Source organism: Anser brachyrhynchus (assembly GCF_964034855.1).
Source record: "Anser brachyrhynchus genome assembly, chromosome: 30".
NCBI lineage: Eukaryota > Metazoa > Chordata > Aves > Anseriformes > Anatidae > Anser > Anser brachyrhynchus.
Genome location: NC_137723.1, coordinates 558,205 through 584,691, shown reverse-complemented (window position 1 = coordinate 584,691; position 26,487 = coordinate 558,205). Strand labels below are relative to the sequence as shown.

General features: G+C 52.0%; 3 protein-coding genes across 24 annotated transcripts in view; 1 reads left to right on the top strand and 2 right to left on the bottom strand.

Annotated features, from left to right (window-relative positions):
- Positions 1–26,487, top strand: part of LOC308184222 (uncharacterized protein) — a 29,868-nt gene that overhangs the window by 1,586 nt on the left and 1,795 nt on the right. Inside the window, exons 1-6 of one of the 9 annotated variants that reach the window (XM_080571107.1) lie at positions 1,848–1,871; positions 5,466–5,544; positions 6,084–6,183; positions 8,585–8,665; positions 9,170–9,352; positions 9,814–11,945. In XM_080571107.1, the coding sequence (XP_080427233.1) occupies positions 5,530–5,544; positions 6,084–6,183; positions 8,585–8,665; positions 9,170–9,352; positions 9,814–11,135 (1,701 nt within the window). In that variant the 5' untranslated portion in view covers positions 1,848–1,871; positions 5,466–5,529 and the 3' untranslated portion in view covers positions 11,136–11,945. Of the gene's footprint in view, positions 1–1,847; positions 1,872–5,090; positions 5,224–5,246; positions 5,304–5,465; positions 5,545–6,083; positions 6,184–8,584; positions 8,666–9,169; positions 9,353–9,813; positions 12,504–26,487 lie in introns of those variants that run through there. The other 8 variants (XR_013942607.1, XM_080571106.1, XM_080571105.1 and 5 more) reach the window with 8 other exon arrangements.
- Positions 12,419–26,304, bottom strand: LOC308184224 (butyrophilin subfamily 1 member A1-like). 5 transcript variants are annotated; one of them, XM_080571117.1, is made up of 12 exons: positions 17,237–17,856; positions 16,893–17,015; positions 16,137–16,484; positions 15,368–15,649; positions 15,137–15,241; positions 14,792–14,812; positions 14,236–14,259; positions 14,117–14,137; positions 14,006–14,026; positions 13,854–13,874; positions 13,663–13,695; positions 12,419–13,485 (listed from the first exon to the last, which is right to left on the bottom strand). In XM_080571117.1, exons 2-12 carry the CDS (start codon positions 16,990–16,992, stop codon positions 12,857–12,859), a joined length of 1,605 nt encoding a protein of 534 aa, XP_080427243.1. In that variant the 5' UTR covers positions 16,993–17,015; positions 17,237–17,856; the 3' UTR covers positions 12,419–12,856. The 5 variants fall into 5 exon arrangements, with proteins under 5 accessions (XP_080427243.1, XP_080427246.1, XP_080427245.1 ...); XM_080571120.1 differs by lacking the exons at positions 14,792–14,812; positions 15,137–15,241; positions 15,368–15,649; ... (1 more) ...; positions 16,893–17,015; positions 17,237–17,856 and adding exons at positions 22,463–22,483; positions 22,809–22,913; positions 23,043–23,324; positions 24,024–24,371; positions 24,778–26,304; XM_080571119.1 differs by lacking the exons at positions 15,137–15,241; positions 15,368–15,649; positions 16,137–16,484; positions 16,893–17,015; positions 17,237–17,856 and adding exons at positions 22,809–22,913; positions 23,043–23,324; positions 24,024–24,371; positions 24,778–26,304.
- Positions 19,029–22,437, bottom strand: LOC308184257 (butyrophilin subfamily 1 member A1-like). Of its 10 annotated transcripts, XM_080571221.1 has the most exons (10): positions 21,672–22,430; positions 21,545–21,565; positions 21,262–21,282; positions 21,156–21,176; positions 20,947–20,967; positions 20,717–20,857; positions 20,496–20,516; positions 20,386–20,406; positions 20,196–20,228; positions 19,879–20,018 (listed from the first exon to the last, which is right to left on the bottom strand). In XM_080571221.1, exons 1-10 carry the CDS (start codon positions 21,738–21,740, stop codon positions 20,016–20,018), a joined length of 372 nt encoding a protein of 123 aa, XP_080427347.1. In that variant the 5' UTR covers positions 21,741–22,430; the 3' UTR covers positions 19,879–20,015. The 10 variants fall into 10 exon arrangements, with proteins under 10 accessions (XP_080427339.1, XP_080427341.1, XP_080427342.1 ...); XM_080571214.1 differs by lacking the exon at positions 20,496–20,516 and having other exon boundaries at positions 21,672–22,429; XM_080571213.1 differs by having other exon boundaries at positions 19,029–20,018; positions 21,156–21,282; positions 21,545–22,435.

Here is a 26,487-nt window from a genome sequence, read left to right as displayed (position 1 = left end):
TTTTCTTTTCTTTTTTCTTTGGCCGAATGGTTCTGTGTTTTGTCATCATATCATAGGAAAACGGCTGATTTTCACTCCTGGCTCCATCTTCTGCACCAAAGGGTGCACCAAAGGGACGATACTGGTGTGGGGTGAGAAAAGGTGCTGGAGGCAGTGGGGAGAAGCCCAAATAAAGCTGTCTGGGCAGATGAACCTATATTTGAGGGAGGATAGATGAGGTTCCAGTGATGACATAGTTTTAACTCCTTGGCACGAGGATAAGCACCTTGAAGAGTCTTGAGAAAGCTGGAAAAACAAAATGTTCATGGCTGGCAAAAAACTTAATTTGGGAAGAAAAGGGATTTTGGGGACTGGGGTTTGTGTGGGAGAAGGTGCTGCCTCTGGAACATTTTGGGGGAAGAAAGCTATTTTTGGAGGGGGGTGGTGGTGGGGGGTGCATGCTCAGGAATTTGCAATGATGGCAAATGTCCTGGATGAGTTTGGGAGGAAAGGGTTAAGCCCCTGGGCAGCTGCCTGGATGGGCCATCGGGAAGTTAATGGGGCCGGGATGGCCAGGGCTGACACAATGGGCAGAAACATCCCTCCGGGGGGCCCTACACAAAGCCCCAGCCCCCCCCCAGCACCCACCCATGGCAGATTTATCCCCTGCAGGGCCAGGCTGGGAGGAGAAACCGTTCTGATCCCAATCTCTGGCTTTGCTCTTGAGATGCAGCCTTGTGCATAGTCCTTGGCATCCTTTTTTTTTTTTTTTTTTGGCTTAGTACAACTTGCAAAGAGACACCCCCCCCCCCTCCCCTCCCCATAACAACAACGACGACAATAATAAGTATAATAATAAATCCCAGGGTTGTATTCAAACTTTACAGCAGCCCCTAGGGTTTATTCCCAATATACAGTCTGGTTGTATTGACCCTATTCTGGAGGGACTGGGGATTTTAAAGAATGTGTCCTTTGGGTTCACATACAGGAAATGGATCCTAATGCTAATTTTAGGAGCATAAATGTGCCCTTCAGGCCTAATCTCATGGGAAGGGGGTTTGCATGTAGTCTTCCCACCCCTAAGTGTGCATCTCAGATGCATTTTCTTGGGCAGGAGATGCCCCAAGGGACCATCAGTGGGTACCAGCCCCATATCCCACTCTGGAGCAGCCCCTACACATCACACCCCCTTGGAAAACCCTGTTAAAACCATGAAGCATCTCTTCCGACTGAAGTTTCTGAATCCATCCAGTGCACAAAACTGAGTCCAGGGTGACTGGTTCATATTTTAGCGAAACAAAATCGATGACCATCTGATGACCATCCGATGGATTCTCCTTGAGCTGGTCTGGATATCCAAGAACCACATTCCCCGATGATGTTATATAGGCTTAGAGGTTACAGGGTTACACAGGCTCAGCAACTTTATATGATAAAATGCCCAGGTTTTACTATTTTAGCAAAGCAGAGGATGTCTTTGTGCTTTGAGGGGCCTTGGGGATGTTGTGATAAGGAGGCAGTGCGAGGCAGGTGGTCGAACAATTGAGCCCTGCGTGCTACTGGGAAGGCAAACCAAAATTTATGACTTTTTCAGCACAGAAGGAGGCGATAAGGAAGAGTTGTGAGGAAGTCTGTGAAAGCTGCGGGGCCTGAGCAGGCATGGGGATAGAAAAAGGGGCCAAAGAAGTATTGAAAGCTCTTAGCACAAGAAAGTGTGCGAGGTGTTTTGGGTTGCTCACGTCTGAAGCTGGCATTGCAGCCATTAAACGTGATGTCCCTCCAGGAGGAGTTCCTGCTTTTTTTTTTTTACTCCTTTTGGGCAGTGCAAGCTGAGTTTCTTTGGGCACGAGAAAGATTCCTCGAGACCAGAAACAGCGGAGGAACGGCAGGAGGTGGGTGCAGCCTGGGTCGCCAGCCAGGTGCTGAGACCACCACTATGGAGGTATTTTTGGGGTTCACCTTCAGGCCATGGCCACTCATGATGGTGACCAGACCAGAGCTAAAGGCTTGTCCACATGGGAATCTCCTCTGTTCCCAAATGGGTGATGGGCTTAGAGCAGTGCAAGAATGGAGTCTCCTTGGCTGTGCAGGTTGTTGTAGGTCCCGTGAGATGGTCCTGGTGGTTACTGCAGGAGGAAGGGTGGTTTTGCCTTTTGGGAGATGCTTTCTGAGAGATTTGGTTTCTTCCGTTGCAACTGGGGAGCCTGTTTTTAAGGCACAGCCCCTCTGTGCACCCAAACCAGGCCACTGGATGGGGCGATGGCATCTTTTTGGGGGTAGAAGTCCTTGAAGCAGCTCAAATTTCTTTGTATGCTATCTGCTGAGCTGCAAGGAAGTTTAGATACGAGGGAAGAGGAAAGAATAAATAAAACAACACTATTTCTTGGCCCACGTGAGCACATAAAATAGCAGAAAACTGAGGGAAAAAAAAGAGAGATCAAGCAGCATGCAGGCTGGAAGGCTGTTGTGAATTTTCCCCCTAAAAAAAAAGCACTTGTTTGCACATGGAAAATAGGAAATGTCCCTTCCAGCCATCCTGTGCTTTGCAGGCTTTTATTCCCCCAGCTGGAATAGCAGGCCCCCCCCAAAAAAAAGTGTTCCCCGGGACCAGAAATAGCCTGGGGAAGGCTTTCCAAGCTGACTAGCAGCATGGGGCTGCATTAGGTATGTATCAGATTGGCAATCTCTGGAAGAAAGGGTACTTGGCACCTGTGGGGTGGTCCTGGATAGCAGGGGTGATAAGGTGGATTTTTTTTTATTTTTTTCCCCAGGCAGTTGGCATGGGGAGCTGAAATTTCTTCCTAAATTTCTTCTTTCACTCATATTCCCCATGGGTTTTGGCATATTTATTGCTTTAGATGGATGCCTTGGCCAGCCCTGCTTCCCCATGGGTGAACATCTCCAAGATGGGCTCTTGCGTTCTCCGTGGAAATATGGGGAGATGATGATTAAGGGCAGAAGCACCCAATTAATATTTGCAGCCAGAAAAAGCTAAAAAAAACAGCTCAGGAGAGAAAAAACTTATACCCAAACCATGAGCCACCAGCTTATTCGGGGCAGCAGGCAGAAAGGGCTCTTTGGTGAATAAAGGAAGAGATTTTGAAAGGCAGGTGATGCTGCAAATTTGGAATTTAGCGTTTGGGTAGATGAGTGGAAAAGCTAGTTTCTTATGCAAAAAGTTTATTGAAGATAAGAACATAAGAGTTCTTATGGAAAAGACAGTGTTGTTCATTAAATAACATTATATGATGTTGACATCAACATTAAATAACATTAACATCAAATAATACTAACATTAACATTTACTAACATTAACATAACATTAACATTAATATTATCTAACATTAAATAACATTAACTTTAAATAACATGAACTAACATTAATATTAAATAACATTGACATTAAATAACATTAAAAATTTCTGTGAATGCAATAATTTTACGCAGTTTGAAGTGGCTGAGGTCTGGTTAGACCTCTACCCAAGAACTATATATCACACCTCGAGGGCATAAACCATATAAGCATTTTTCAGTGTTTTTGAGAGGCTTTTGGGGTGCTTTGCTCCTATATCAGATTTACTGAGCGCTGTAAAGTTAAAGGATTGAAATCTTAAGGATATTTAATTGAGTGTGTGGGTGGTTGCCCCTCTCTGGCCTGGTAAATAATCATGGTAAAACCCACTAAGGAAGAGAAACCCTGGAGACACCAAAAAATTGGGAATTGGGCAACTTGGGCAACTCTGGGATTTAGGAACAATTTTCTCCTGATGGAAGTGATGGAAGCTCTTGGGCTTACTTGAAAATGGGCTTTTTTTTTTTTTTTTTTAAAATGGGCCTATTTTGGAAAATAGATCCTTTTAGAAAACGAGCCTTTTTTGAAAATGTGGCTTTTTTTTTTTTTCAAATTGCCCCCCTCTTTTTTTTATTATTTTTATTTTTTTGAAAATGGGCCTTATTCTGAAAATGGGCCTTTTTGGAAAATAGTCCCCCCTTTTTTTTTTTTTTTTTTTTTTTTACAGATTGTAGCTTGCTGCCTTGGGTCGAGGAGGAAATTGAGCTGGCGGGGGTGGGGGTGGTAGTGCAGTGGGAAATGCAGAGCCCAGGCAGCTCCCATTCATCAGGGTGATAAAGAAATAACTGCACTCCTAAAGACAAACATTTGTTGGGGATTTTCTTTTCCTTTTTTCTTTTTCTTTTCCTTTTTTTTTTTTTTCTGCTGTAAAAGAAAGGGGTCAGTGCCTGCTGAAGGTGCTAATGAAATCAAGCAGGAAAAAAAAAAAAAAACTAACTAAAAAAGCCTCACTTTAAGTGCACAATGCAATTTAAAAATCTCTCTCTCCGCGCTTCAGGAAGGTTTCTCTACCTGGGAAATCTGAATCTGGACAGTCTTTTATTTTGGAAAAAAATGAGGCAGAACAGAAATGTGCATTTTTTTTTTTTCTCTAGGATTTGTTTTCTTGCAAGTTAGTTTAATTGGGAAAGGAAAATTTTGGAGTTTGAGGATGCTGTGGGCTCAAAGCGAGGCAAGGCCTTTGGGAGCAAAGTTCAGTGCTGGGTTGAATTTTCCACCCCAGGCCTGTTTTATTTCAGATCCCACATCGATTAGGGAAATCCCTATCTTTAATATTGGACGGTGAAAAGGGAAAAAGTTGCCTTAGAAACTTTTGTAGAAATTTAGAATTTTCTAAAATTTTGTTGAGGTTAAGTGAATCATGGAAAGTTTGTGCTGTACTTTTTTTTTTTCCTTTAATTTGGGTGTAGGGGTAGAGGTGTGGGAATTAAATCAGTATTGGGACACCGGGATGTGCTTTAAAATAGCTGCAATAAATCTCCCAAGGAAGCCAGCAGTGAGCGTTTGCAACTGCTGGCTGACACCCATTTTGGGGTTTTAACCAAATATTCCCCATTTTTCCTTATTTCCTCCTTGGGCAGGGCTGGTTTTGGGGGGCTCAGGCAGAGCTTTTCTCACCTCCAAATTTCTCCCTCCCAGCTTCGCCAGGCAGAGTTGCAAAAAATAATAAAAAAAATAAAAATAAAAAAAAGAAAACCAACCAAAAAAAAAAAACCAACAGAACTAACTTTTTCTCCCCAAAATCGTGCTCAGGGCTGGCTCCGGCCCTTCCCCACCCCCAATATGGAGAGGGGAAGGGGGGTGGGCTAACACTACCTCCCCCCCCCCCGACTCCTCCTCCACGGGGGAGGCAGCGGCGGCGGAGGGCGCGCAGGTAGCAGGGGGATGCGCAGGTAACGCGGGGGCGCGCAGGTAACGCGGAGCCCCTAAAATTAAAGCTCGGAGGAAGGGGGCGTGGGGGGTGCGTTGTGGGGTGAGTCCTCGCATCCCCAAAATAACTCCCTCAAACCTCCGGGCTGGGTTTAACCAAATATCTCTAAAAATACCAAAAAAAAGTGTGTTTTTTTTTTTTTTTTGGGGGTGGAGGTGTGTGGGGGTTAACGTGCTATTACCACTAATAGTTTAATTTTTGTAGGGTGCGCAGAGCCATGGCCCCCGGACTGCACCTGGCACTGCTGCCCTGAAACCGGGTAGCAGCGATGGAGTCTGCCCAGGTAAGGGATGTAAGGGGCTCACTGGGGGGTACCAGCTTCAGGAGGGGTTGTTAAAGCCATTTTTATTGATTTTTAAAAAATATTTATATTTTTTTTTGGTGTTTGACTTTGTTTGTGCTTGTTTTTGTTTGTGCTTGATTTCATTTGTGCTTGTTTTTGTTCATTCTTTATAAATTTTATTTTAAATTTTCATTTGTGTTGGTTTTCGTTTATGTTTGTTTCCACTTGTGTTTGTTTTCATTTATGTTTATTTTCATTTCTTTATACATATATTGTTTATAATTTTCATTTATGTTTCAATTTATCCTCTTTATTTGTACATTTTCATTTTCATTTGTGTTTGTTTTCATTTCTTCTTTATGTTTATTCACCTTCATTTTCATTTACATCTGTTTTCATTTACTTTTACGCTTAAGTTACATTCTTATTTTCACGTTGCCATCTTCACTTTTAACTTGTATATTTTATCTTCACTTTACCTTTACCCTCATATATATTTTCTTTTCTATAACTTCATTTACTTTGGCTTTTCCCTCCAGGTGCCCGAGGCATTCGAAGAGGTAGTAGTGATCGCCACGGATAAGCAATGGTCTCTTGCAACCCCCCTGCAGAGAAATCAGGTGCCTGCACTCGAGCCAGGTAGGGAACCGCTCTGCCCCCATCCCCAAAATTCCCTTGGAGCATCGCAGTCCCCCAGCCGTGACGGGCAGCTCGGTGTTCAGGAGGACACACCGGTCTCTGAATATTCCCTAAGTTCATTTCCATGTAGCCCTTCCATTCCTGGTTTCAAGCAGCAAGGCTCCTTTTGAAAGAAATGCCGCTTTTTCAACTCATTTTTTTTCTTGCTTTGTAAGTTGCTTGTCTTGGCGAGCACTTCTGTGGTGGGTTTCTGCTTTTGGGATGCTTGAGAGAATCCTTGACTCTTTGCTTTTCCTATCCTCCCATGCAAATTCCCACGAGAAATGTCAGCAGGACAAGAAGGCAGAATGATGGGTATGGAAAGCAAGGGAGAAAAATGCAAAGGGACCTTGCCAAAGTGATGTCTGTGGAAAAGGGACGGTGGAATCAACCCTAAATCTGATTGAGTTTCCACAGTACTTGTCCATATACCATTTGTGGAGCTTCCCTGGGTGACTCTGTGCGTGATGCTTGCTTTGGTAATTAAGTACTTTTAATTAAGCCAGCATGGTTGAGAAATTAATTAATCTGGGTGCTGGGCTGCAGGGATGGGCAGGGGGCTTGAGGAAGGTGGGAGATGCTGCCTGGGCTGAAAATCACCCACTGCAATGCCCTGGAGGGCTTCACCCCCCTGGCTTCAGCTCTCAGCCGGCTTCCTACAACTATTTAGAGGCACAAGGATGTGCAGTCAAAGGGGGAGCAGTGTGGGGCAGAGGCAGGAGTGGGATCCTTCCCCTGGGAACGGGCTGCAGCTTCTGCACTGGGTCCAGCAGAACCCCAGATGTGCTGCTCCCTCCTGCAGGGCTCCTGCTGTGTCACCCTGCAGTGCTCCATCCGGGCTGGGGTCCCCCCTGCTCCCAGAAAAGGAAGCTGGCAGTGGTGGGATTCGAACCCACGCCCCCGAAGAGACTGGAGCCTTAATCCAGCGCCTTAGACCGCTCGGCCACACTACCCTGGGCAAAAATATTTCTGCTCCTCCTCTAAAGTGACAGCAAAAAATTTGACAAATTCTGACCAATTCACAATAGGACCTTTTAAGATTCTTGTGCCATGCACCAGGGACAATTCTCCCTTTCAGCCTCAGGACCATGCGGGGAGTTTGCTAAGGGCGCGCAAAAGACCTGCCACCAGGGGGACCCCGCACCATAAAAAGACTCCTTTCCAAACGAATTACGCTTTTTCAAAACCTTTTTCCTGCTTTACTCATTTGCTCCTGCACTGCACAGGATCTACTCGGATTCTGCTTTTGGCACGCTTGAGGTTGTTTGTTTCTTTGCTTTTCCACCTTTCCCTTGCGAATTCCCAAGAGAAATATCAGCAGGACAAGAAGGCAGAATGATGGATATGGACAGCAAGGGTGAAAACTGCTAGGGGATCTGTCTGTGCATAATGCTAATTAGGTATTTCTTTAGTAATTAGGGATTTCTACTTAATCCACAGCCAGAAACTTAGCTGAGAACTTGGCTTAAATGCCAAAACCCTTGTGGTTGGTTCAAACACCCCAAACCAAATATGGTTTGCAGCTTGAGCAAAACTGCTGGTGTTGAATTGAGTTAAAATGGGAAATTTTGGGTTTTGCTAGATGGGTCTGGGAGGCTCCTTTGGGCTCACAGTGCCCTCTCCTGACTGATGGGTGATGAAGTCCATGGGCTCCTCCGGCCAGGAGACGTGAGTTGCAGGTCCAGGAGAAGAGTAAGCAAGATGGCAAGATGACTCAAGTTGAGCATTTAGGGCACTGGGATGGGCAAGGAAAGGTTTGGGGTTCTGCTCGTCACAAGGTGACATGTGGATGTTGATCCCTAGGTGAATAATGACAGGTACAGCCTTGATTTGGGCTGTTCCTTGGTTGCTATCCAGTCGGTGTTTGGGAGCAGGGTTGCATCCAGGCAATATTTTGAGGCTCTAAAGAAGGGCCCAAGTTATTGTGCTTATTAGGAACTTCCGATCTTAAGGGCAAAACAACACCAAAAAGGAAACAGAGTTGCTTTGTCATCAGATGACCCAGATAAACTTAAATCTCATCATCCTGCAGGTTTCCCAGATATTTTATTGTCTTTGTTGTTCTTTTCTAATGCAATTTCACTGTGGGACTGGGTAGCATCAGTACTAAACCTTTTAGCTTAGGTTTCTGCTGGTTTTCTAGATGGTATTGACGTGAAGACCATCCCTTCTCTGGCAAGCTGAGCTGCTCCAGCTAAGAAATAACGAAAGGCAATGATTCAGGCTTGGAGGACACTGGTGCCCATTAGTGGATAAGAGGACAAAAGTCACCCTTTCAGACATGCAGCTCGCTGGCCTTTGTGTAGTGCTGCCCACTCCAGCTCTGTCCTTGAGCATCCTTTCTTGCTTTGTGTGCCCGTAGCACTTCTGCAACGTTCTGCTCTTGGAGGAGACGTTCAACTGGTTGAAGTCCCTGCTTTAACAAGAGGCAGCCCCTTACCTTGTGAGTGTGGCAGATTTTTCTCCAAGTAAATGAAGCTCACTTGGGTGAGATGCATCCAGGCCATCTGCCAGGCCTGGGTCACAACCTGTTCTCCTTTCTCTGTTTCTCCAGCCTTCCTTTTCCTCCTGCTCCATACTCCCTGAATCTGTTCAGACGGGCAGTTTCTGCATTTCTCATCCACTCTCCCTGCTGTTGGGCTTTTCTGTCTTCTTGAGGAGTGATCTTGGGGCTGATTCCTCTGGTTCAAGCTTCCTATGCCCTGGGACGTGCATCTGCCTTCTGAATCACCTGGAGCTCTCTTGAGAGATGAGTGTCTGGGTGTAGATACTGCTCTGGGAAGACCCAGCTCTTCCCTCCTCAGAGGGCCCAGGGCACGTGGATTTTCTTTTTGCTTTGCAGAGGGCTCAGGTATAAGATCACAGCCACGTTCCCTGTGACGAGGCTTCATGCGTGGCTGTGCTCTACCCAGTAGTCCACTGCTGTCTAACTGAGCAGTCTTCCCAGCGTACAGCCCTGGGCTGCTCGTTCATCTGGAGCAAGGGGAAGAGGCTTGGATCCCTGACATCGAGACCTCTGAGGATGAGGAACCGGTGAGACCCCTCCTGAGGCTGTGGGCGAGGAAGAGGAAGCGGTGGAAAAGCTGCCGCGATGCGGCAAGTTCCTCCAGCTCCAACTCATCCTACTCAGGTAAGGGGCTTGTTTTCCCCCCTGAGCTGGGGACACCCACTGGGACACGTCCCCATGCCAGGCATCGCTCCAGGCCACCAGCAAGCAGGACTCCAGTCCCATACTGGAAACGGGTGGAGTTGGGAGAAGGGGGTGCAGGCGTGCAAGGCTGTAAGAACCTTTTGAGCATTGGCATCCAGAAATACCTAATAACTCTCCTGAGAGAGGTGGGCTGCTGCTTCTGGATCAGCTTGGCTGGGTAGGATGAGGCATGACAGCACTTCTTGGTGATGCTCCTCTCCATCCTTCCTGCAAGCCCCCTCCCCTGAACGTTGAGGCTGGTGGTGAATTCCCTCCTTTTTATGGTTCTCCTCCAGGGAAAAAGTGTGTGGGGTCCTGTCCTTCGTTCTTCCGTCTTTGTTCCCACTTCTCCCAGACACTTTTCCATGGTTCTTCTGGTTTCTCTCCCTCTGTCCTGGCAGGTGATGGGTTGACAAGTGAAACGGAGGACAGTTCACAGGAGGAAGAGGGAGAGTGGGTGGAGCTGCGTGGTGAGGCCATGAGGAATCCCAAAGATGGCATCTCCCTGGGTTACGAGCACCAAAAGAGCCACTCGGGACGGAGATCAGCTTCCTCCAGCCACAATGGGAGGAAGCATCCACACAAGAGCCCATCGAGGATAGAGCTAGGGCAGCACAAGCACGCATGCAGGAAGTGCGGGAAGAGCTACAGCCGTGGCTCATCCCTCAACCGGCACCAGAGGGTCCATGTGGGGGAGAAACCCTTCACGTGCTGCAAGTGTGGGAGAAGTTTTGTGTGCAGCTCCAGCCTCAAAGACCACCTGAAAAACCCCTGCCAGGAGAAACCCTACAAGTGTCCCAAGTGCGAGAAGCGCTTTGTGTCCAGCAGGTCTCTCCAGAAGCATTGCAAGCTCCACCATGACAGCAACGTGTACCAGTGCTCCGACTGCGGGAAAAACCTCACTTCCAACTCCGCTCTTCTCATCCACCGCAGGATACACACCGGCGAGAGGCCCTACAAGTGCCCCGAGTGTGGGAAGAGCTTCATGGCCAACAAGTCTCTCAGCAAGCACCGCAAGAGCCACACAGAGGATGGGATCTTTGTCTGTCCAGACTGCGGGAAAAAACTCACTTCCAACTCAACCCTCATCATTCACCGGCGCATACACACGGGTGAGAGGCCCTACGAGTGCCCCGAGTGTGGGAAGCGCTTCATGGCCAACAAGTCGCTCAGCAAGCATCGCAAGAGCCACCTGGAGGAGGGGACCTATAAATGTCCCCAGTGCAGGGAAATCTTTGCAAAGAACTCAGCCTACGTAGCCCATCTCAGGACCCACCAGGGACAGCCCCCTTATCCCTGCTCCGACTGTGGGGAAGCCTTCTTTGAAAGCTCGGCATTCAACCGACACCGGAAAAAGCACTTGGTAGGGAAACCCTACCAGTGTCCTGACTGCGGAATGGGCTTCACTGTACCCTCAGCCCTCCTCCTCCACCAGAAAAGCCACGTGGGGCCCAGGCCCCACGTCTGCTCCGACTGCGGGAAAGCCTTTCGGGAGACCACGACCCTCCGCAGGCACCAGCGCATCCACACGGGTGAGAAGCCCTACCAATGCTCTTACTGCGAGAAAAGCTTTCGGGCCAGCTCCACCCTCATCATCCACCAGAGGATCCACACTGGGGAGAAACCCTACAAATGCACCAAATGCACCAAGTGCTTCATGTCCAGCTCTTCCCTCATGAAGCACCTGCGGACGCACCTCCGGAAGGAGCTGCACAGTGAGTGAGTTTGTTTGGCCCAGCCCTTTCTTGGGGGCCTTTGGGTCTCCATCCCCACGACATCACAGCTCCTCCACGTCCCATCCATCCTAGAACTTGAGTTTCGCTGCTGCTCGTGACTTCAACTCTGAGAATAACTTTTACTGTTCCTCCCAAACACTCCTCTGAAGATGATTTGTGTGAACGGAGGAGGACCAGGCATGCAGCTGTTGGTCATGGCACAGCTTCTCGTAGTGCTTAGGGAAAGTGGTGGTCAGTCAGTCCCCGGCCCTGGGATGGCTTTGGGGATGGTGGGAGCCCAGTGGGATGGAGGACAATTGGGTTAAGGGATGGTAGTACAGCAGTGGGATGGAGGGTTGTGAGGTTTGGGGATGGTAAAAGCCCAGTGGAATGGAGGATGATGGGGTTTTGGAGATGTTGGGACCCCACTGGGATGAAGGTGGATGGGGTTTGTGGCGGTGGATCTCAACTGGAATGGAGGACAATATAATTTTGGGAGATGGGACCCTGCTGGGAGGAAGGAGGATGGGTTTGGGGATGGTAGGGTCTCAGTAGGATAAGGGATGAGGATTTTTTGGGATGGTTAGACCCCACATGGATGGAGATGGATGATGGGGTTTGGAGACCACTTCTATTGGATGCAGTGTCTTCCAAACACATTTCCTTCCCCAGTATCTCCACTGTGTCTGCTCTTGATTTTAATGCTGCGATGTTTAAAATAAACCCCAAAGAATTTGGCTCAAGAGCGTCAGCTTGTTTGTCATGCTTGCTTTGAAAGGAGGTGCAATAACGTGGATCTGGTTTTCTGGGAATGTTTGCTATTGATTGCTGAGGGTTGGGGGAAGCTGGGGTGGCCCCATGGCTCCTGCATGCCCATCTCATGAAGAATTTGGGCACTGGGAAGTGAAACATGACTGCAGCAGTATGGGTGCTGAGGCATGGAGGTGGCTTGCAAGGACCTGAGGGACAGCTTCAAAGCTGAGGCCACCTGCTGCCTCTGTTTGGAGGACTTCCAAGAGCTCGTGATACCTCCTGTGGGCACAGCCTCTGCAAAGCCTGTGTGATGGGAGGCTGGAAGCTCTTCGGATGCCCCCAGGGCAGGGCAATGACCCAGCTGGGACAAGTGCACCCAGGTTCCAGCTGGAGAGCCATGGGGAGCTGGAGCTTAGGTTTCTCCTGGCTCTGACTCCCAGGACCAACACCAAGGAGATGCTTTGCTGCAAGACGCCTTCCCAGGCAGCAAAGCCTCAAGACAGAAAGCACCCAGGAAATGCCACTGCCAGACTCCATCTTCCTGTGCAAAACTTTATTTGCCACAGCCTTGCTGCTGCTGTGCCTTGATGTCCTCCAGAGGAGGGAACAAAGAGCCCCCACAGGCTGCTCATGCTCAGCACCAGGCACAGAGCAAAGATCTGCCCCAAACTGGGAGGCAAAGGTGGCCTGCAATGGCCGGCAGCACACGGTGACCACATCCCTTGCACTGGGGTCTGCAAGCTGTGCAAGCAGAGGGGAGAGGAGCGTGGAGAGCTGCTGCAGCCCCTGTGCTGCCTGCTGGGGCTCAGAGGCAGGGTGAGACCCGCGGGTGCCAACAAGGCTTGTGCCCCAGCACAGGAACCCTGTACAGGGCAGAGCCCAGGGGCTGCAAGGGGCCTGGCCTCTGCTTGCAGCATCCCAGCCCTCCTCCAGCAGCAGGGAAGGAGCATGGGGCAGCCCCTGGCCCCACTGCCCCTCATTCCTGTGCTGCTTCTGCTGGACCAAGGAGAGCTGATCCAGGAGTGGGTGGAGAAGGGCAGGAGCCCTCCAGGGCTGGGGACAGGGTCTGGGGGGTGCTGTTCCTCAGGCACAGCTGAATTCCCTGTGTCCACAACAGGAACCAGGGGCGGATGCTCTCCCCATTGAAGGAGGCTGCTGTGAAAGTGAAGATCTCCACCCCGTTGTCAGCATTGATAAAAGACACCTGCTGCTGGGTACAGTCCAGACAGACCCAGATCCTCGTGGGGACAGGGGACAGGGACAAATGGGTACGAGGAGATGTGAGAGACATGAGCTGTCCTTCATCGTACTGCACAGCCCAGATCCCTTCTTCAGGGCTCATGATGAGCAAACCCTTCCTCTTCACAGATGCCCTAGCTACCCCCACAGCCCAGCAATAATACCTTCCTGTCTCCCCCTCCACCTCCACCTCCCACCAGTGCCTCCCCTCTCTGAACTCCTCACAGCCCAGCACGCAGCAGCGAGTTTCAAATCTCTCCACTGTGTCAGGAACCTCCTGACTTTTACTTTCCCATCTCACACTCCTGCGGTCCTCTGACAGAACAAGCAGGGGATGAGCTGTGTCTGGATCCAGGGTCACCTTCACTGCAGGGACAGAAGGAGCCAGGCCATCAGGGGCAGAGCTCAGCCCTGGGCAGGCTTTCCCCAGGTCAGGGCCAGGAGCTGCCCCACGGGGCAGGAGATGGGGCACCGCTTGGATCCTGAACATGCCCCAGCAAGGGCAGGAGAAGCACTGCAGAGGGCAACCCAGTACACACCTACCTCTATTTTGAGGCAGAAGACACCTTCTCCATGCTGGAATGAGAGGGGAGAGCTGGTCACAGCCCATGGCCAGTGCCCAGTGGGAGTGGATAGGGTGAGGGTCCAGCCCGGGGCTGCTCTGTCCCAGCTGCCCACCCTCCCCTGCACATTGCCTTGGTGTTTCCCTGGGGCCCAAGTGCAGTGACACTCACCAAGCTCTGCACCCTGTTTCTCTGAAAAGGAAAATAAGAGCAATGCAGTGATGAGAGGAGTCAGGTTCTCATCAAGTGGCTGCTACAAAGCAAAGACCCCCAATTCCTTCAGTCTGGAGTGGGAGGGTGGGGGGTGGAATAGAGATTCTCACCCAGTATTGCAGCTTTTTCCTCTGGAAAAGAAAAGTGTAAGGAATGCATGTTCAGAGGGAACATCCATTGTCTATACTGCAAATTCTTTCAGTTTAGGGATGTACACTCACCTATCTCTGCAGCTTGTTCCACTGGAAAAGAAAAAGAAAGAAAAAAACAATGTATGGTCAGAGGGGAGTATGCCCATGGGAAGACACCAAATGCCTTCTCTTTGGGTATGGAGACTTACCCAGCTTTGCATCCTTTTTCGCTGCTACAGAAAAGCAAAAGGAATGAATGGTCAGAGTGAAAAGACTTTCACCGCTTTGCTGCTTCCATGGCTAGACCCCAAACTTTTTGCTCTCATGCATGGGCCCAGACCACCTTGCTGCCAGACTTGTAGCGACCAGACCAACAAGGACCGAGGCCCAGCATTTTAAAAGACTTGTACCATTAAGAACAGACACTTGTGCAGCTCTCTGCACCATGCCACCAAAACACAAGTGGAAGTGAATGGAGACGGGTGGAGGACGTCCCTGTCCCAGAAGCGTCAGTGCAGAGTGGGACAGCCCCGCAGCTCGCTCCCCGTCCCCAGCTTGATCCCCGTTCCTTTCAGCCATCCCGGCCGTGTCCCGTGCCCAGGGCAGCCCCAGCCCCAGCACTCCCCACTCCCCCGTCAGGCTCCAGCTGCTCCTCCAGCACCCCCGAGCCACCAGCACACAAGCCCCCACAGCCCACCCAGACCAGTCCCTCCCGCAGGGACACCACTTCCCCAGGGGCTGGGGCCAAGGACTGCAAGGACTCACCCAGCTCTCGGCTCTGTGCCGCTGAAAAGCAAAGGCGGAGGAACAGGGGGTCAGCAGAGCAGCTTGGTTGCTCGGTGGGAACATCTGCAGGGGGTCTGGGCCTTCCCACCAGCCCCACGCTGCACCCATGCTCCCTGGCCTCCCACCCAAGGCCCCTTGCCTTCTCCCCTGCCTTCGTTGCCCAAGGCAGAGGCCCAAGAGGATCCTAAGGCCTTTGGGATCCCCAGGAGAACATTCCCTTCCTCCTCCTACGCACCTCCCTGGGCCAGGGCTCAGCCCCGCTCCAGACCCACGCGGGTCCCTGCAGAACACCTCCCTCTGCTCCATCCATGCGCTGCCAGCTACCTTTCTTTCGAAAGAGATAAACAGCGAGGCCAATGGACACAGCCAAAAGCACGAGGACCAGAGCCAGAGCCACCTTCCAGGGCTGGGCGTTGTGGAAGAAGGGAGCTGAGAAAAGGCACCAGGAAAAGGGCTGTGTTTCCATGCCCGTGGGTGGAAAAGCAAGACCCAGACTTCTCCCAGCTCAGGACAAGTGCAGGGGCCAGGAACACCTCCCTCTGGCTGTGCTATTACCTGCGATGTGCAAGGAAAATTGCCTCTCCTGCTGGAGGCGGCTGCTCCTGACCATGCAGGACAAGGGCCCCTCCACGCTCCCGGTCACGATGACGGCGCCTTCGATTTCAAAGAGCCCCTCCTGGTCCTGGGAATGTGTCTGGGAGACCGAGGGCAGATGCTGCCCTCGAGCATCCCTCCACAGCAGCTGCGGCAGCGGGTACCAGCCGGCCGATCGACACAGCACCCGGACGCCTCCGGCCTCGTAGCCCCCCAGGGAGAGGTGGGGGTCAGTGCCTGTGGCTGGGGGAAGAGCCTGCAGCTGGGGCTTGAATTGGGGGGGGATTCAGTTCCAGGGCAAAGACCCCATCTGCTCCCATGTCAGAGACAGCCCAGCCCAGCCATGGCCCCAGAGGCTCAGCGTCTGGGCGCTCCACGCACCCACTCTCATCCCTAAACCACACCTATCGTTGGCACAGCTGAAGGAGCTGTTCAGCAGCCTGTGTCCAGAGCCCACACAACATCATGGGGATGGAGTTCAAAGAGGTCCCTGAGACTGAATAAAACAATGGCATCCATGCAGCTTTTTCTCAATAAAAAGCCTGCAAGGGCACAGGTGCACTCTGCTGGACAAGTGCCAAGTGCTCACCAACAGAGGAGAAGCCCCATCAGACTCTACTTTTTGAAAGGCCTTGTAGATGGCCATGAGGATGTGACAGGGTCCTGGGTGGGACACACAAACCCAGGGACACCTGCACCATCCCCTGGCAGCATCACCCCAGCCACTAACCTGACAACTCTAGCTCCACAGTAGCTTCGTCATAAGCATCAACATCTTTCACAGTGCAGACGTACTGGCCATCATCAGAGGGTCTCAGCCCCGTGATTCGCAAGTCCAGACTTCCAGCAGAGAGACCATCTCTGGCCAACTCTGTCCTCCCAGCATATTCCCCCATCTGCTCCCCGTACAGGTCCTCTCCATTGCGATAGTGGTGCACTGTCTCAGACAAATCATCCCGCATCCACCTGATATCCAAGCTGCGAGCATCCCGGCGAGGGGACAAGTGGCAGGGCAGCACGACATCCTGCCCCACGGTGGCAGTGAGAGGCTGGCCTGGTCCCTCCACTCTGAGCTGGGCTGGGCAATGGAGAAGGGCACAGAGAGGCGGTGAGATTTTGCCATGTCAAATTTAGGGGCAGTGAGTGACAAAGGGTGAGCTGTGCGTGAGTTGGTGCGTGCTGTGTCCCCTGTGTCCCATGGGAAACCACTGGGGAAATGGGAGAGGGAGAGGGAGGACGTGCAGGAGAAGGAGGTGTGCTGGGAGTGGGAGCCCTCTCTGCAGCATTCGGGCATATGACAAAGAGCCAGAAAGGGCAGTCAAGGCAGTGCCCATATTGCGTGAAAGAACCAAAGTGAAAGTGAAAGCAAGTCGGGGCTGAGCTGTGGGCTCGGGTTCCCCCTGCTCCACGGCCACTCCCCTTCCCCACGGCAGCACGTCTGCCAGGCCCAGGGGGGAGAGCCCCCAGCAGCCCCACAGGATCCTACCTGAGCCCAGCCGGAGGAGGAGCAGAGTGACGAGGGAAGTCAGGAGGCCCCTGGCATGGCCGGTGAGGCTGGGGCGGCTGCAGCCCCAGGGGAGCCCCATCTGTGCTGCAGCGGGACCAGGAGCTGGGGGCAGAAGAAGGGGCAGAAGAGAGAGGGGACTGAGGGGCTGCAGGCACTGCAGGCGGATGGTGAGTAAGTCCCCTTGAGCCTGGACACAAGGAGCCACAGCCAGCAGCGCCTTGGGCAGGGCGCAGAGCCTGTGCTTATCATGGGGTGGGGGACACAGCAGGCAGCCCCCAGGGGTTCTTCTCCAGGGGAGCACAACCGAGAGAGATGTCCCTCACCACTCCCAGCCGAGCTGCAGGAAACACAGGGGTATGCCAAAATTCCCCAACTCTTACGCAGTTCCGGACAACAAAAAATCTCTGGGAGGAGCTCGGACACTTGGGGGATGGGAGCAAGAGGCTCCAGAGCAGAGCGGGATCAGAGGCTGCAGGGAAAGTCGCTCAGCTGGGTGTTGAGACAGGGAACAAGGGAAAGCATGGCGATTTTGCAGGTTTTAGCTAACCCAGGGACTATGGTGTATATCAACCTCAAGGACAGGACTGAGGTAGGGAGTACGAGGACAGGATGACTCTAAAAGACTGAGGCAGGGAACAAGGTAAAGGATGTTGAATCTGTACTTCTTAGCTAACACAATTGTGTGTTAACCACAAGGAGAGGGCAATCCCAAAGACAAGGGAGTAAAAGACTGCATGCATAGATAATGGAACCAGCAAGAACTGGCTTGGATTGCTGAAGTCTGTAAATAAAAGGAAGGGTCAGAAGTTTAGCAGCGAGGAAGACTTCTGTCCTTCATCAAAAGACCACCAGAGTACACTGGAGGACCACCCGAGGACTCTAGCGTGCATGCGAATAGGGGTGGGAACCTATGTTAATGATTCTCCAGAGACCTGATGAATATGTAAGAGACTTTCGGGAAATGAAATGAATACGTATATATGCCATCAATATAAACACCCTGGCAGTAACCATTGGTGTGCAAGCTAGGAGGAGCGATCCCCTTGCACCCAGCACTGCAATAAACATACCTGCTCTATAACTCTTCAGGAGTTGTGAAGTTTGTTTCCTGCACCTCAGTGCTGACCGTTGTGCTGCCACCCTTTGCCCAGAGTGGTGAGGGCGAAGAACCAGCCCCACTCCCCAGCTCTGGCCATCCCAGAGGAGGAAGAAATGGGCAGACCATTCACCCTCTGGAAAGGGAAGCCCTGTTGCAGCAGGGTGGGGGCTTGGGCATGGAAATGGCTTCCAAAGACAGGAGGGACAGCTTCAGCATTCAGCCAAGATGATGACATGGATGACCTTCTGTTCTTTAAGGAACTAAGGCACACCTCTGGATATGCTGCCCTAATTCCTATGGGGAAAGATTCAAATGGCCAAAGCTCAATTTGAGTTGAAGCTTGACAGTAGTGTGGGGGACAATAAAAAGGATTTTTCAAAAATATCTAAACAGCAGAAGTAGGACCAGAGAAGCCATTGGTCTGTCACTTGATAGGGAACGGCATGGAGCTGCCACAGGGGAGGCTCAGGCGGGCTGTTCAGAAAATGTTCTTCCCTGAGAGGGTGGTTGGGCACTGGAACAGGCTCCCCAGGGACATGGCCATGGCCCTGAGCCTACCGCAGCTCAAGGAGCGTTTGGAGAAGGCTCTCAGGGAAAGGGTCTGATTTTTGGTAGGTACTTTGTGGAGCCAGAAAACGGAGTCGATAGTCCTGTTGGGTCCCTACCGATTTGGGCTATTCTGTGATTCATGGCTGAAGCCTGAGAGCACCTGCTCCCTCTGCCTGGAGGACTTCCAAGAGCCGGAGATGCCCCCCTGTGAGCACAGCCTCTGCAGAGCCTGTGTAATGGGAGGCTGGAAGCTCTTTGGGTGGCCCCAGGGTAGGGCAATGACGCAGCTGGGACAAGTGGGTCCCAGGCATCAGCTGGGGAACAGGGAGCAGCTGGACCTTAGGTTCCTCCTGGCTCTGACTCCCAGGACCAACACCAAGGAGATGGTCTGCTGCAAGACGCCTTCCCAGGCAGCAAAGCCTGAGGACAGAAGCACCCAGGAAATGCCACTGCCAGATTCCATCTTCCTGTGCAAAACTTTATTTGCCACAGTCCTGCTGCTGCTGTGCCTTGGTGTGCTCCAGAGGAGGGAACAAAGAGCCCCCACAGGCTGCTCATGTTCAGCACCAGGCACAGAGCAAAGATCAACCCCAAACTAGGAGGCAAAGGTGGCCTGCAATGGCCGGCAGCACACGGTGACCACATCCCTTGCACTGGGGTCTGCAAGCAGTGCAAGCAGAGGGGAGAGGAGCGTGGAGAGCTGCTGCAGCCCCTGTGCTGCCCGCTGGGGCTCAGAGGCAGGGTGAGACCCGCGGGTGCCAGCAGGGCTTGTGCCCCGGCACTGGAGCAGCGGGGAGGAACACGGGGCAGCCTCTGGCCCCACTGCCCCTCATTCCTGTGCTGCTCCTGCAGGACCAAGGAGAGGTGATCCAGGAGTGGGTGGAGAAGGGCAGGAGCCCCCAGGGCTGGGGACAGGGTCTACAGGGTGCTGTCCCTCAGGCACAGCTGAATTCCTGGCTTTTCCAGCAAAAACCAGGGGCGGATGCTCTCCCCATTGAAGGAGGCTGCTGTGAAAGTGAAGATCTCGACCCCATTGTCAGCGTTGATAAAAGACACCTGCTGCTGGGTACAGTCCAGACAGACCCAGATCCTCATGGGGACGGGGGACAGGGAGAAGTAGGTGCGAGGAGTTGTAAGAGACACGAGATCTCCTTCATTGTACTGAACAGCCCAGATCCCTTCTTTGGGGCATATGCTGATCCCTTTCTTCCTCTCCACAGATGCCCTGGCCACCCCAACAGCCCACCAAGAACATTTTTGGTGCTCCCCCTCGACCTCCACCACCCAGCAGTGCCTCCCCTCTCTGAACGCCTCACGGCCCAGCACGCAGCACCAACGGTCAAATCTCTCCTGGCTGTCAGGCACCTGCTGCCATTGACTTTCCCATCTCACACTGCTGAAGGCCTCTGAGAAGATGAGCCGTGGATGAGCCGTGTCCGGATCCAGGGTCACCTTCACTGCAGGAACAGAAGGAGCCAGGCCATCAGGGGCAGAGCTCAGCCCTGGGCAGGCTTTCCCCAGCTCGGGGCCAGGAGCTGCCCCACGGGGCAGGAGATGGGGCACCTCTTGGCTCCTGAACATGCCCCAGCAAGGGCAGGAGAAGCACTGCAGAGGGTAACTCAATGCACACCTACCTCTATTATGAGGCAGCAGAAACTTTCTCCATGCTGGAAGGAGAGGGGAGAGCTGGTCACAACCCACGGCCAGTGCCCAGTGGGTGTGGGCAGGGTGAGGGTCCAGCCCTGGGCTGCTCTGTCCCAGCTGCCCACCCTCCCCTGCACATCACCATGCCATTGCCCTGGGGCCCAAGAAGGGGACACTCACCCAGCTCTGCAGCTTGCTCCACTAGAAAAAAGAAAAGGAAAGCAAGGCAAGATGAGAGGGGACAGCTCAACCGGACCCCAAACTGCTTTGGTTTTTATAGGGAGACTCACCCAGCTTTGCATCTTTTTCCTCTGCAAAACAAGAGTAAAAGCAACTCATGATGAAAAGAGAAAACTTCTCTTTTCGCATTTCTTCCTTAATACAGACCCATTTATTTTATTTTATTTTATTTTATTTTATTTTATTTTATTTTATTTTATTTTATTTTATTTTATTTTATTTATTTAATTTTATTTTTTATTTTATTCTAAATATCAGGAGGGACACTCACCCAGCTCTGCAGCTTGTTTCTCTGGAAAAGTGAAAAAACAAGGCATGGTGAGAGGGGACAGCTTCTGATCCCATGGCTGGACCTCCATTTTTTGTTTTCAGTTTGGGGAGGGATACTCACCCAGCTCTGCAGCTTGCTCCACTAGAAAAAAGAAAAGGAAAGCAAGGCATGTTGAGAGGGGACAGCTCAACCGGACCCCAAACTGCTTTGGTTTTTATAGGGAGACTCACCCAGCTTTGCATCTTTTTCCTCTGCAAAACAAGAGTAAAAGCAACTCACGATGAAAAGAGAAAACTTCTCTCTTCACCTTTCTTCCTTAATACAGAGCCTTTTATTTTGTTTTATTTTATTTTATTTTGTTTTATTTCATTTCATTTCATTTCATTTCATTTCATTTATTTTCATTTCATTTATTTTAAATTTCAGAAGGGACACTCACCAAGCTCTGCAGCTTGTTTCTCTGGAAAAGTGAAAAAACAAGGCATGTTGAGAGGGGACAGCTCAACCGGACCCCAAACTGCTTTGGTTTTTATAGGGAGACTCACCCAGCTTTGCATCTTTTTCCTCTGCAAAACAAGAGTAAAAGCAACTCATGATGAAAAGAGAAAACTTCTCTCTTCACCTTTCTTCCTTAATACAGAGCATTTTATTTATTTTATTTTATTTTATTTTATTTTATTTTATTTTATTTTATTTTATTTTATTTTATTTTATTTTATTTTATTTTATTTTATTTTATGTTATGTTATTTTTTTTATGTTATTTTATTTTATTTTATTTTATTTTAATTTATTTTAATTTATTTTAGATTTCAGGAGGGACACTCACCCAGCTCTGTAGCTTGTGCAGCTGCAAGAGAAAGAGAAAAGCAACGGATGATGAGAGGGGAGAGCAATTCATACCAGGGCTACTAACTAGGCTAAGCTCAAATTTCTTCAGGCTGAAGAAGACTCACCCAGCATTTCAGCTTTTTCCTCTCGAAAAGCAAAGCAAAAGCAATGCATGATGAGGGGAGAAAACCCATCTAATGGCTAGACCTGAATGCATTTCAATAAGAGATGGAGACTCACCAAGCTGTTCAGCTTGTTCCGATGGAAAAGGAAAGCAAGAGCAATGCATGATGAGAAGGGAGAGCTGCTCAGCCCATGGCTCCTCCCACGGGAAGACACCAAATCTTTGGTTATGTGAAGGGAGACTTACCCTGCTCTGCATCCTTTTTCACTGGAAAAGGAAGTAAAAGCAATGCGTGATCAGAGGTTACTGCTTCTCATCTCACGGTGGCTCCAATGGGAAGACACCAAAATCTATACCGTGTGCGATGGGCACAGACCACCTTGCTCCCAGACTGGGAGGGACCAGACCAACAGTCAGCCAGACCCGGCTCTGAGCAAAGCTTTTGCAGGTGAAAAGTAAGGACAGACACTTGTGCAGCTCTCTGCACAAGGTGAAGGGAATGGGGACGGGTGGAGGACGTCCCTGTCCCAGAAGCGTCAGTGCAGAGCGGGGCAGCCCCGCAGCTCGCTCCCCGTCCCCACCTTGATCCCCGTTCCTTTCAGCCATCCCGGCCGTGTCCCGTGCCCAGGGCAGCCCCAGCCCCAGCACTCCCCACTCCCCCATCAGGCTCCAGCTGCTCCTCCAGCACCCCCGAGCCACCAGCACACAAGCCCCCACAGCCCACCCAGACCAGTCCCTCCCGCAGGGACACCACTTCCCCAGGGGCTGGGGGCAGGGACTGCAAGGACTCACCCAGCTCTCGGCTCTGTGCCACTGAAAAGCAAAGGCGGAGGAACAGGAGGTCAGCAGAGCAGCTTGGTTGCTCGGTGGGAACATCTGCAGGGGGTCTGGGCCTTCCCACCAGCCCCACGCTGCACCCATGCTCCCTGGCCTCCCACCCAAGGCCCCTTGCCTTCTCCCCTGCCTTCGTTGCCCAAGGCAGAGGCCCAAGAGGATCCTAAGGCCTTTGGGATCCCCAGGAGAACATTCCCTTCCTCCTCCTATGCACCTCCCTGGGCCAGGGCTCAGCCCCGCTCCAGACCCACGCGGGTCCCTGCAGAACACCTCCCTCCGCTCCATCCCTGCGCTGCCAGCTTACCTTTCTTTAGAAAGAGATAAACACCGAGGCCAATGGACACAGCCAAAAGCACGAGGACCAGAGCCAGAGCCACCTTCCAGGGCTGGGCGTTGTGGAAGAAGGGAGCTGAGAAAAGGCACCAGGAAAAGGGCTGCGTTTCCATGCCCGCGGGTGGAAAAGCAAGACCCAGACTTCTCCCGGCTCAGGACAAGTGCAGGGGCCAGGAACACCTCACACTGGCTGTGCTATTTGTACCTGCGATGTGCAGGGACGATTCCCGCTCCTGCTGGAGGCGGCTGCTCCTGACCACACAGGACAAGGGCCCCTCCACGCTCCCGGTCACGATGATGGTGCCTTCAATTTCAAAGAGCCCCTCCTGGTCCTGGGAATGTGTCTGGGAGACCGAGGGCAGATGCTGCCCTCGAGCATCCCTCCACAGCAGCTGCGGCAGCGGGTACCAGCCGGCCGATCGACACAGCACCCGGACACCTCCGGCCTCGTAGCCCCCCAGGGAGAGGTGGGGGTCAGCGCCTGTGGCTGGGGGAAGAGCCTGCAGCTGGGTCTTGACTTGGGGAGGGATTCAGTTCCAAGGCAAAGACCCCATCTGCTCCCATGTCAGACACAGCCCAGACCAGCCACAGCCACAGCAGCTCTGGGACTGGGTGCTTCATGCACCCACCCTCACCCCAAACCACCCCGGATGGTGCTGGATCCAGACAGCAGGGCTGCACAATGCCAGTGGCCCCAAATCACCCAGAAAACCCAGGTGCCGAGATTCAGCACCTCCAGGCAGCATCTCTGCACCAGGCTGTGCTGGTTCAAGATGCCCCGAGACTTCCAGACAACATCTCTGGTCTCCCCCAGGACAAAAAGCAAGAGCAAGCAGAGGTCTAGGTGCTCAGAGGTCTCTTCCCTGCTTCAGATGTTGTCCCATCGCAGGCACAGCTGAAGGAGCTGCTCAGCAGCCCATGCCAAGTGCCCTCCGAACATCATGGGGACGGAGTTCAAGGACACCACAAAAACCTATCTAAACCAACTGAACTGTCCAAAAAAACACCTGCAGCAGAATGGCTCCTTGCTGGACAAGCGCTCGCTCACCGACAGAGGAGGAAAAGCCCCATCAGACATTGAAAGGCCTCATCAAAAGGCTGTGAGGATGGGACAGGGGCCTGGGTAGGGCACACAAACCCAGGGACACAAGGACCATCCCCTGAGAGCATCACCCCAGCCACTAACCTGATACCTCCAACTCCACAATAGCTTCGTGATAAGCGTTAACATCTTTCACAGTGCAGAAGTAGTGGCCATCATCCGAGGGTCTCACCCTGGTGATTCTCAAGTCCAGGCTTCCAGCAGAGAGACCATCTCTGGCCAACTCTGTCCTCCCAGCATATGCCTCCATCTGCTCCCCGTACAGGTCCTCTCCATTGTAGTAGTGGTGCACTGTCTCAGAGATATCATCCCGGATCCACCTGATATCCAAGGTGCCAGCATCCTTGCGAGGGGACAAGTGGCAGGGCAGCACGACATCCTGCCCCACGGTGGCAGTGAGAGGCTGGTCTGGTCCCTCCACTCTGAGCTGGACTGGGTAATGGAGAAGGGCACAGAGAGGAGGTGACATTTTGCCATCGCAAATTTATGGGCAGTGAGTGACAAAGGGCGAGCTGTGTGTGAGTTGGTGCGTGCTGCGTCCCCCGTGTCCCATGGGAAACCACCGGGGAAATGGGAGAGGGAGAGGGAGGACGTGCAGGAGAAGGAGGTGTGCTGGGAGTGGGAGCCCTCTCTGCAGCATTTGGGCATATGACAAAGAGCCAGAAAGGGCAGCCGAGGCAGCGCCCGTATTGCATGAAAGAACCAAAGGGAAAGTGAAACCCAGCTGGGGCCGAGCTGTGGGCTGGGGTCCCCCTGCCCCACGGCCGCTCCCCTACCCTATGGCAGAAAGTCTGCATGCACAGGGGGGAGAGCCCCCAGCAGCCCCACAGGATCCTACCTGAGCCCAGCCGGAGGAGGAGCAGAGTGACGAGGGAAGTCAGGAGGCCCCTGGCATGGCCGGTGAGGCTGGGGCGGCCGCAGCCCCAGGGGAGCCCCATCTGTGCTGCAGCGGGAGCAGGAGCTGGGGGCAGAAGCTGGGGCAGAAGAGTGAGGGGATCGAGGGGCTGCAGGCACCGCAGGCAGATGGTGAGTAAGTCCCCTTCGGCTTGGACACAAGGAACCACAGCCAGCAGCGCCTTGGGCAGGGCACAGAGCCTGTGCTTATCATGGGGTGGGGGACACAGCAGGCAGCCCCCAGGGGTTCTTCTCCAGGGGAGCACAACCGAGAGAGATGTCCCTCACCACTCCCAGCCGAGCTGCAGGAAACACAGGGGTATGCCAAAATTCCCCAACTCTTACGCAGTTCCGGACAACAAAAAATCTCTGGGAGGAGCTCGGACACTTGGGGGATGGGAGCAAGAGGCTCCAGAGCAGAGCGGGATCAGAGGCTGCAGGGAAAGTCGCTCAGCTGGGTGTTGAGACAGGGAACAAGGGAAAGCATGGCGATTTTGCAGGTTTTAGCTAACCCAGGGACTATGGTGTATATCGACCTCAAGGACAGGACTGAGGTAGGGAGTACGAGGACAGGGTGACTCTAAAAGACTGAGGCAGGGAACAAGGTAAAGGATGTTGAATCTGTACTTCTTAGCTAACACAATTGTGTGTTAACCACAAGGAGAGGGCAATCCCAACGATAAGGGAGTAAAAGACTGCATGCATAGATAATGGAACCAGCAAGAACTGGCTTGGATTGCTGAAGTCTGTAAATAAAAGGAAGGGTCAGAAGTTTAGCAGTGAGGAAGACTTCCGTCCTTCATCAAAAGACCACCAGAGTACGCTGGAGGACCACCCGAGGACTCTAGCGTGCATGCGAATAGGGGTGGGAACCTATGTTAATGATTCTCCAGAGACCCGATGAATATGTAAGAGACTTTCGGGAAATGAAATGAATATGCATATATGCCATCAATATAAACACCCTGGCAGTAACCATTGGTGTGCAAGCTAGGAGGAGCGATCCCCTTGCACCCAGCACTGCAATAAACATACCTGCTTTATAACTCTTCAGGAGTTGTGAAGTTTGTTTTCTGCACCTCAGTGCTGACCGTCGTGCTACCACCCTTTGCCCAGAGTGGTGAGGGCGAAGAACCAGCCCCACTCCCCAGCTCTGGCCATCCCAGAGGAGGAAGAAATGGGCAGACCATTCACCCTCTGGAAAGAGAAGCCCTGTTGCAGCAGGGTGGGGGCTTGGGCATGGAAATGGCTTCCAAAGACAGGAGGGACAGCTTCAGCATTCAGCCAAGATGATGACATGGATGACCTTCTGTTCTTTAAGGAACTAAGGCACACCTCTGGATATGCTGCCCTAATTCCTATGGGGAAAGATTCAAATGGCCAAAGCTCAATTTGAGTTGAAGCTTGACAGTAGTGTGGGGGACAATAAAAAGGATTTTTCAAAAATATCTAAACAGCAGAAGTAGGACCGGAGAAGCCAGTGGTCGGTCACTTGATAGGAAAAGGCATGGAGCTGCCACAGGGGAGGCTCAGGCTGGCTGTTCAGAAAATGTTCTTCCCTGAGAGGGTGGTTGGGCACTGGAACAGGCTCCCCAGGGACATGGCCATGGCCCTGAGCCTACCGCAGCTCAAGGAGCGTTTGGAGAAGGCTCTC

What these genes read in the sequence shown, in the direction of transcription:
- LOC308184257 (XM_080571213.1), bottom strand. Translation starts at nt 20,804, where the DNA reads ATGGAGGTCCAGCCATGGGATCAGAAGCTGTCCCCTCTCACCATGCCT. An exon ending in GGAGCAAGCTGCAGAGCTGG is followed by an intron (nt 20,229 to 20,385) that starts GTGAGTGTCCCC and finishes CTCTCCTTCCAG; the next exon opens with CATGGAGAAAGTTTCTGCTG. An exon ending in TCTGCTGCCTCATAATAGAG is followed by an intron (nt 20,019 to 20,195) that starts GTAGGTGTGCAT and finishes CTGTTCCTGCAG; the next exon opens with TGAAGGTGACCCTGGATCCG.
- LOC308184224 (XM_080571120.1), bottom strand. Translation starts at nt 24,877, where the DNA reads ATGGGGCTCCCCTGGGGCTGCGGCCGCCCCAGCCTCACCGGCCATGCC. An exon ending in GGCACAGAGCCGAGAGCTGG is followed by an intron (nt 14,260 to 22,462) that starts GTGAGTCCTTGC and finishes GCTTTTCTGTAG; the next exon opens with CAGCGAAAAAGGATGCAAAG. An exon ending in GAAACAGGGTGCAGAGCTTG is followed by an intron (nt 13,696 to 13,853) that starts GTGAGTGTCACT and finishes CTCTCATTCCAG; the next exon opens with CATGGAGAAGGTGTCTTCTG.